The 9,722-nt window shown below is 40.5% G+C and overlaps 1 protein-coding gene across 1 annotated transcript; it reads right to left on the bottom strand.

Annotated features, from left to right (window-relative positions):
* Nucleotides 1–6,766: 6,766 nt before the first annotated feature.
* Nucleotides 6,767–9,077, bottom strand: Ddx53 (DEAD (Asp-Glu-Ala-Asp) box polypeptide 53). Its single transcript, XM_013506291.1, has one exon. It carries the CDS (start codon nt 8,974–8,976, stop codon nt 6,955–6,957), a length of 2,022 nt encoding a protein of 673 aa, XP_013361745.1. The 5' UTR covers nt 8,977–9,077; the 3' UTR covers nt 6,767–6,954.
* Between the last annotated feature and the right edge of the window lie 645 nt (nt 9,078–9,722).

The following is a 9,722-nucleotide window of genomic DNA, read 5'->3' as shown; positions in this document are numbered from 1 at the left end:
TTGTTTTCATTTGTACAGGGCCTTGCAGTGAAGAGTTTACCTTATGTCTTAGGGCATCCTTTGGACTTGGATTTTTCAGCAATGCTCAAACTGTTAGGACTTTGGCAACTCTTAAAGATGGACTAAAATGCTTTGGCCTAAAGGGATGTACATATGTCTTTGAGGAGTGGGCAGGGACAGAACATTATGATTCCAGTGCAATATACTGATGAATAACTTCATACTGGTTCTTAAGGATTGTTAAATCTGTGTTATACTGGTTAAGCTTTGAAATGATAATAATAAACATGTCTTTGTGTCTGGAAACCAGTTTAAAGAAGTATATCTGCCCGGCAAGTTGACAAGGGTTGGATAGTTATGACTGAATCACCGTGCCAACTTGAGAAGTTGAGAGGTTTAACTAAGGGACTCAGGAAGAGGCCAGTGTCTTCACTTTTTACACATTCTCAGCTGGTGCAAGAGGAGGGCAGCGGGATTGTATGAGTGCTACACCCATTTGAGGCGTGTAGGCTGCATACAATACCTTTTTTGCTCTTGTTGCTTTTGCTGTCTTCTGCCTCCTTGATCTGTGTTCTTATGCCATTACACCCTGCCTTAGAACCAGCTGAATTTGTACTGAAACCTTCACAGACTCTGAGCTAAGTAATGCTTTCCTTTCTTAACTTTAGGTGTCATGTATTTTGTTTCAACACTCAGAGAAAAGTCACTAAGACAGAATTTGGTATGAGAGAAATGGGGTCGTTAGTGTGATTACCCCTGACCACGCAGTTGAAGATCCTTTGGGGAGAGCTTGTGGAGAGTTTGGAAAGTTTTGGAGATGTCACTTAAAAGAGTAGCACTGTAATTCCTTAGACTGTTCTCTATGGGAGATTCTAGTCAGAGCTCAGAAGAGCATAAGGCTGATAGAAATCTTGCTGGTAAAGCCCAGGGTAGAGATTATTTTTCTGGGAATACATACTGCATTGGCTGTTGGACTCCAGACAGTGTGTGGTATGGCTTGGAAAAATGTTTTTCTTGATGTTGCTAGTGTTCAGAGACTTTGCCTGAGATTGAGATTAAGGGCAGTGGACTAATCTGGCAGAAGAAATTTCAAAGCAGTCAAATGTTAAGGCTGTGGCATGGCTACTCTTTGGGCTTTTACCAGATATATTTTGAGAATCAAGAGAAGAGAGCCCAGAAAAATGATTTAACACGTTGTGAGTCTGGCCAGCAAGGCATCTCCATTCCATTAAAGCTGTGGACTACAAAGGTAGAGCTGAGAAAATCTAGATTACTAAAAAAGAACAAGAGAATATAAACGATAGCCTGCATCATAACAGGCAGTATACCTCCACTCTTTGTACCCTCAAAACTACAAAACTGAAAGACTTTGCTTTGAGGAGAATGCTGCAGAGCACTATGTTCCAGAATGGCTGTAGTTGCCCCAGGTTACAGAATGGCAGCAGCATAGAACTTTTTTTTCTCAGAAATGGATGCAGTGTGCCCAATGACCCAGGCCCTCAACCCCTACAAGTAAACTGAAGAAAGCCTCGCTCTGCTCCAGCTATCAGCAGAAGGCTAATAGAAAGCTTGCTGGTAAAACCCAGAATAGGGAGGTTTCTTCTGAGAAGAAGGACTGCACTGGTTATTGGACTCCCAATGATTTGTGTTATGGCTTGCAAAAAGGTTGTCTGGATATTGTTAGTGTTCAGAGACTTTGTCTGAGACTGTGTTTAAGGATGGTGGACTAATTCGTCTGGCAGAACAAATTTCAAATCAGTCAAATTCTGAGGCTATGTCATGGCTACTGTTAGGAGAATATAAAAGCTATCCTGAGGGCATCATAACAAGCAGCATATCACCACTCTTTGCACCATCAAAACTCCAAAAGTGAAAGACTGAAGAGAGAACTTCAGAGCACCAAGTTTCAAAATGGTGGAGGCTACACCAAGTTCCAGAATGGCAGCAGCATAGAAAATTTGTTCCTCAAAATTTCATTAAGAGTTCCCAGGGACCCAGACACTCGACTCCTACAGCTTAGACAGAGGAAAGCCTGGCTACTGCTCCAGCTAGCAGGGGAACTTGGCATCATCAGCGTGGCACTGGTTTTATGTACATGCAGAGTGCAAGAGCTAGATGGTTAAAAATGCTTCTACCTTGATTTCTGAAGGGTTGGGAGGCTAGGCAGTGTGCCCCTGAGAGGCCAGTGTGTAAAGCTGTATGAACCTGAGGGTGCAGTGGAGGCCCCAGAGGTTTAGAAAATTCAGGAACATGGATAGTCAAAGGGAATCTGCAAGGATGGAGGAAAGCAGGCTTAAAAGAGAAGCAATGGGAGCTGTAACCACCAGAAGAGCTATAGCAGTGGGGTCACTCAAGCTCTTTGGAGCTCACAACTGGTCACTGATTACCTTAGATGCTGCACATGGAAATATAAGACTTAATGTTTGCCCTGCTGGATTGCAGACTCGCTTTGGTCCCATACCTTTGCATTCCTCTGTTTGTCACCTTTGGAATAAACATATTCATCCTCTGCCATTGAATGTTGAAAGTGTTTAACTTTGTTTTTATTTGTACAGAGTCACCCAACAAGGAATTTGCCTTACCTCTCAGAGGAAACATGAGACTTGCACATTCCAACAATGATAAAATTGCTAGGACTTTGGCAACTCTTCAAGATGAACTAAAACGCCTTTTGCATAAAGGAATATGCATGAGTCTTTGGGGGCCATTGGTGAAATATCATGATTTTTATGTAACATAATGGTAATGACTTAATACCGCTTTTTAAGGATTGTCTAACCTGTGTTATAATGTTCAAGTTGTGAAATGATACAAATAGCGACTCTGTGACTAGAAGCCACTTGAAAGAATTATAACTGTTTGGCAAGTTGATTAGAGGTGGATTGTCATGCTCGAAACATTGTGTCAACTTGAGAAGTTGAGAAGTTTAACAAGTGTCTCAGCAGGGGGCCAGGGTCTCACTTTGTAAACATCCTCCTCCTGTGCAAGAGGAGAACATGGAGGTGATGGGAGTGCTACACCTACCCAACAGGTGTAGCCTGCATACAATACAGGGAGAAAATGACATTTATCGACCCGCGCCCCCCTTGTTGCTTTTGTTCTCTTTTGCCTCCTTGATCTATTGCCCCTATGCCATCCCACCCTGCCTTGGACCCAACTGATTCTGCACTGAAAACTCCAGAACCTGGGAGCCAAATAAACCTTTCCTTCCTTAACTTTAGATGTCAACTGTTTTACCTCTGCGAGGAGAGAAATGTAACTAAGACAGAATTTGTTACCAGGGAAATGGGGTCCTTACTGCGACTACATCTGACCATATGCTTCAAGAGCCTTTGGGAATGCCTTCTGGGGAGATGTGGGAAAGGGATGGAGATGTCACTTAAAAGAGTAGCACTGGAATGACTTAGCCTGTTCTCTATAGGAGATTCTGGTCAAAGCTCAGAAGACCAGGAAGCAGATTGAAATCTTCTTGGTAAAACGCTGGGTAGGGAGGCTTCTTCTGGGAAGAAGGACTGCATTAGATGTTGGATTCCAGACCATGTGTGTTATAGCTTGGCAGAAGGACTGTCTGGATTTTGCTAGTGTCCAGAGAGTTTTCCTGAGACATAGATTAAGGGCAGTCGACTAATTAATCTGGCAGAAGAAATTTCAAAGCAGTCAAATGTTGAGGCTGTGGCATGGCTACTGTTGGGTATTTTAGCCAGATGTGTGTTGAGAATCAAAAGAAGAGAGCCCAGCAAAATGATTTAACATGCTGTGAGTTTGACCAGAAAGGATGTCCAGTCCAATAAAGCTGTGGACTACAAAAATAGAGCTGAGGATATCTCAATTCCTGAAAAGGAACAGGGAATATAAAAGGTAACCCGAAGGCATCATACCAGGCAGCTAGTCTCCACTCTTTCCAGCCACAAAACTGCAAATTGAAAGACTTTGCTTTGAGGAGAAAGCTGGGGCACGCCATGTTCCACAATGGTGTTGGCTGCAACAGGTCTCAGAATGGCAACAGCATAGAAAATATGTTCCTCAGAATTGGATTCAGAGTGTCCCAGAGATCCAGGCTTTCAAGCCCTATAGCTAAGACAGACGCAAGCCTGTTTACTGCTCCAGCTAATGGCAGACCCTGACATCATCTACTTGGCTCTGGCTTTAGGTGCATGCAGAATGCAAGAGCTATGGGGTTAAAAAGGCTTCCACCTCGATTTCAGAAGGGCCTGGGAGGCAACGTAGTGTCCACCTAAGAGGGCAGTGTGTAAAACTGTGAGTGTGAAGCCCCAGTTGGAATGGGTACCTCAGAAGTTTAGAAAAGTCATGAATGTGGTTCATCTAAGTAAAGCTGCAAGGAGTGCACAAAACAGGCCTAAGAGAGGAGCTGTAACCACCAGAAGTGTCATAGTAGTGGAGTCTTGCAGGCTCTATAAAGATAACAACTTGTCATAGATTGCCTTAGATGCTGCACAGGAAATACGGGACTTAATATTTTTCTCACTGCATTGTGGACTTGCTTGGGTCCCACTCCTTTGTATTCCCCTTTGTAACTTTTGGAAGGAAAATATTCATCTTCTGCCACTGAATGTTGCAAGTGTTTAACCTTGTATTCATTTTACAGGGCCTTGCAGCGAGGAGTTTGCCTTATATTTTGGAAGACATTTGAGACTTGGAGTATTCAGCAATGATAAAACTCTTAGGACTTTGGCTAAATTTTGTATTAATGTACTTTTGCAAATTTTTGTTTTCCTGATGTATACATTTTTGTGATCTTTCTTTCTCTCTCATATATATATATATATATATATATATATATATTTACTCTCTCTATATATATATATTCACTCCCCTCTCTCTCTCTCTCTCTCTCTCTCTCTCTCTATATATATATACTCTCCCCCCTCTCTCTCTCTCTCTCTCTCTCTCTCTCTCTCTCTATATATATATATATATATATATATATATATATTCACTCCTCCCTTGATAAGTGCTTTTTCCCTGCCATGCCATGAATTATTCCTCCATGATGCCTTGCTTTGGAGTCAGCTGACTGTGAAATGAAATCTCTACAAACTCTGGGGTTTTTTTGTGTGTGTGCTAGGAATCGAACTCAGGACCTTGCACTTTCCAGGCAGGCGCTTGTGCCACTGAGCTATATCCCCAGTCCCTCTCTCTACAAACTCTCAACCAAAATCTATCACCTTTTAACTGTTGAGTATCAGGTATTTTGTCTCAGCACTGAGAAAATATCAAAGACTGCTACCTAAACTTGTGAGCAAGTTCAAGAAAAACATATTGTTTTCTACCCACCTTATTAAAGTGAAAATAATGTAAATATTTTAAAAATTTATTTCGTGGTTAAAATGTCTCTTAGTTCCTCAACCAAATTTATTGACCTTAGGCATGTTACCTCCTTTGACAGTGTTTTGTCTTCTGCAAAATAAGGATAAGAATGCTTTCTGAGGGTGGCTTCTTGTATGGATTAGAGATTAGGAGATAAAACACTTGATATATGTCACTCAAAAAATGCTATTTTTATCCATTTTATCTGGAAATATTGAGGTCTGTAAAGAGGGTAACTATGTCTAATTTTTTACCTCTTTCTTTCAACTCAGGCACACTCAGGGCTAACAGTCTGTTTCAGTACTTTTTTCATCATTTTGCCGAAGATGTTGAGGCTGAATATTGAAGTTTAAAATTTATTTAAAGTCATTGTAGATACTTCATTTTGCAACTATGGGATGTATTTTGCATTTTAAAAAGGCATAAGAGGTAGGATGATAAATACAATTAGGATTGTTTTTTGCAATATTACCTTTTATAGCAAAAATGTTAATTTATTGACTTTATAGTATTTACTCCAATGGATAAGCTAAATTTTCATGCATATCCATTTTCTCTAATATGTATGTATAGTTTTGATCCCCCAAAGACAAATCTCGTTAAAATTTTTAAAAAAATGATGAAAAGCCAAAAAAAAAAAAAAAAAAAACAGTGAAGAAAACCTGAAAGACACATTACAAAAAGTGAATTAAAAATTCAGTATATACATTTTGGGTAGTTAAAAAGCATTCCTTATTTTGACTCATTATACAAGGATTCAATTTTCCCTAATCAAAATGCTAACACAAGGAAGCACAATTTTAGTCATGATATCACGGAATTTTAGTGGGGAAGGCGACCGCAAAATTATTAAATATAACCATCCCATTTTTTGTATGGAAAAATTGAGGCCTATAGAAGTCAAATAACTGGCCCACAATTGAGGCAGAGTCAAAAATTCATGTAAGTATCTGGTTCCCAGTGGGTCAGAAACTCTGCTCTGTTGGTTACATCTGTCTTATAAAATAGAACTGTAGGTCCTTCTAGAACATTTAACATTTTTTTTGGTTTGGTTTTGTTCTTCTTCCAGTACCAAGAATCGAACCCACGACCTCCCGCTTGCCAGGCAGGCGCTGTGCCTCTGAGCTAAAACCCCAGCCCCTAGCACTTATTTTCTAATTAACTGAAAAAACCAAGGGGATGATAGTGGAGATATTTGTAGTGATTGCTGTAGCACCAGTGATTGGGGAGAAAAGAACATTTTAACTGCAATAAGCTTGATAAAAGCATTGCTTCAATTCTTCAATTCTTCAATTCTTCAATTCTTCTTTAAAGCAAGAAAAGCACATGGTTTTCTTTACTAAGTACCTAGAAAATATAGATGGACATACAGGTTATAATAACTACATTTTAACCAATACATAATATTTAATTTCCCCCCACAGAATTTCTCACTCTCTTCTCATTTTAAACATTTTATTAAGGAGCATGAACAATATTCAAAGCTTAGGGATAGTATTTAAGAAGTGGTGTTTCTTCCAATTGCCTGGCAGAATGTTCTCAGTCCTTCTATGTGTCTTGACTATTACATATCTTTAACTTGCTTTTAATCTTCCACTATCCCGGTACAATTTTTCAATGTAAGCTTTAAAACTCCTTGTATTTTTCTTGATAATTTCTTGGTGTTTTATCTGTCATCTTTCTTTGTTCACGCAGCTTATATTTTTCTGCCATGGTTACAAGCTCTTCAGGGATGCTCTGATTTGTTCTCTTCAGAATGTTAATCAATTCACCAGCAATCCTCGAATCATTTCTAGTAATTAGGGTAATCGATATGCCCCTCTTGCCAGCTCTTCCAGTACGCCCTACTCTGTGTACATATTCTTCAATATTTCGTGGGAAGTCATAATTATATACGTGTGTGATGTCATCAACGTTGAGGCCTCTGGATGCTAAATCAGTTGCGATCATTACTTTCACATAGCCAGCTTTAAATTCCTCCAGTGCCTGTTCGCGTTCCTCCTGCTCTCTGGCACCATGCAACAATTGTACAGGTACGCCTTGGATGCCTAAGTCACTTGATATGTCATCAGCAACAAGTTTTCTGCTAACGAACACGATCACTTTGTCTTCAGGTGCCATGTTATGTAAGAATTCTTCAAAATGAGCTCGCTTTTCTTCTTCGGTGGTAACAATTATATTTTGCTTCACTGTATTTACAGCAACTAGATCCAGAGTACCAACATAAACAATCATAGGCTCTTTCAGATATGACTGGGAAAGATGACGGACCGCATCTGGCCAAGTTGCACTTGTCATGACTGTCTGTCTATCTGGACGCACATCAGATAGTATCTTCATTATCTGAGGTTCGAATCCAAGATCCAGCATTTTATCGGCCTCATCTATTACCAAATAGGTTATGCTTCTTAAGTTGACGAAGTTATTCATTTGCAGATCATTTAATCTTCCGGGAGTTGCAATAATGATATCGACACCTTTGGTAACATCTTTTATTTGTTCCTTTCTGTTTCTGCCACCATATATGCAAACACTTTTAAGATTCTTATATGAGTACTTAGAGCACTCAGTTTTCACCTGAAGAGCTAATTCTCTAGTTGGAGTAAGAATTAGCATGCCGGGTCCATTCCTTTCTTCTCTAGTTGTTGGCTGAGAAACGAGATGAATGAACCCAGGCATTAAATACGACAATGTCTTGCCCGTTCCAGTTTGGGCAACCCCTATAAGATCTATTCCTTGTAGAATAATGGGCCATGCCTGTGACTGAATTGGCGTTGGTTTTTCTAAACCTGCATTTGTTAAATTTTCCATCAGTTCAGAATACTGCCCAAAGGCATCTTCAAATTTGCAAGTTGGATTAGGGATTGGACGCTTCTCATCTTTCTTCAGGTCATCACAGATTATGTCAAAATTATCTTTTCTCCATTTGTCTACTTCAGCTGCAGACATTGAGCTGGTAGCTTCAGATTCTAAGTAAAGATTTTTCTTAATAGGTGGCAAATCGGCCCATTTTCTTTGTTTCCACTCTATACTTGCTGCCCGGATCTGATCCCAGTCTATTACTGGCCCAACTCTCTTGACAATGCTACTTGTGCTTAGATTCTTTTCAGCCTGATGCTGAGATGCAGCATTATCACCAGGGTTCTGGGATGTAACACTTTCAACAGAGGATTGGGCTGTGGCATTATCAGCACTAGATTCAGGCATATACTTCTCTTGATTCTTAACAAGAGCATCTATAGCTTCCTTAGCCTTTCTTTTCATGTCATCCGTACCAAAAATTTTTACTTCTGCTTCAGCATCCCCATCTATGATTTGTATCTTAGTGTTTGTGGAAGACTGAAGATGTTTTATCTTTGAACCACCGCGACCAATTACGGCACCAATCATACAGCTCTTCAAGCTAAAGCAGAGTGGCGGCCCACGCGAGTCTGCTGCCCTAGTCCCAACATGATCAGATGAGACACTGCTGCAGCCTCTTACTTGGCCGCGGCCTTGTCCTCGGCCTCGTCCACGGCCTCGTCCACGGCCTGGGCCTTGGCCTTGGCCTCGGCCTCGGCCTCTGCTACCACCATCCCTGTCCTCCAAATTTCCTCGAAAGTCTGTTGAATTAGGCTCTGACCCAGTATTCTCTGGGGTCCCTGACATTGCCCAGCAGTAGCAACGCTGGTCCCGCTCACTTGTCTACATACGGTTACGGAGAGGATTCATCCGTGTCCTCTCTCTCAGCCGGAACTGGACCAACTGAGAGCAGCCAATCTCAGCTGTTACCTAAGTAAACAAAGACATGGGGCGGGGCTTTGATGGCTTGACCAACCAATCAGAGGAGTGAGCCTAGTATGATGTAAGAGGACCCTTGTGACACAACGTTTAAAGAGACATTCACTCTCAGGGACTAACCCTGCCTAAACTTTGACAAACTTGAGAGTGATTATTTAAAAATATTTTTTAAAATTTACATTTAGCTGATACATAAGAATTGTGCATATTTATGGGATACCATGTTTATGTTTTGATACATGCATACATGATATAGTGTTCAAATTTCCTGTAGGTTTTTGAAATATACAGTACATGATCTTCACAGGTAGTTGCTCTAGTGATTACCAGAACACCAGAATTTCTTGTTCCTTTCTTTAAATTAGTACCCTCTGACTGATCGCTGCCCAAGGCTCCCTCCTCACTATTCCTTGCAGCCTCTAGTCATTGGTAATGTACTCTCAACTTGTAGAAGTGAAATCATATAGTATTCATTTTTTCTGTGCCTTATTTCAATTAACACAATGGTCTCCTTTTCTACCTATGCTGTTGCAAATGACAGAATTCCATCCTTTTATGGCTGAAGCATATTCCATCATATATACATACAACCCTCTCTTTATGTATTCATCGGA

Source organism: Chinchilla lanigera, unplaced genomic scaffold (genome assembly GCF_000276665.1).
Source record: "Chinchilla lanigera isolate Chin_1 unplaced genomic scaffold, ChiLan1.0 scaffold00108, whole genome shotgun sequence".
In the NCBI taxonomy this organism is placed as follows: domain Eukaryota; kingdom Metazoa; phylum Chordata; class Mammalia; order Rodentia; family Chinchillidae; genus Chinchilla; species Chinchilla lanigera.
The sequence above is the reverse complement of the archived record's forward strand: the minus strand, read 5'-3'. Positions and strand labels throughout refer to the sequence as shown.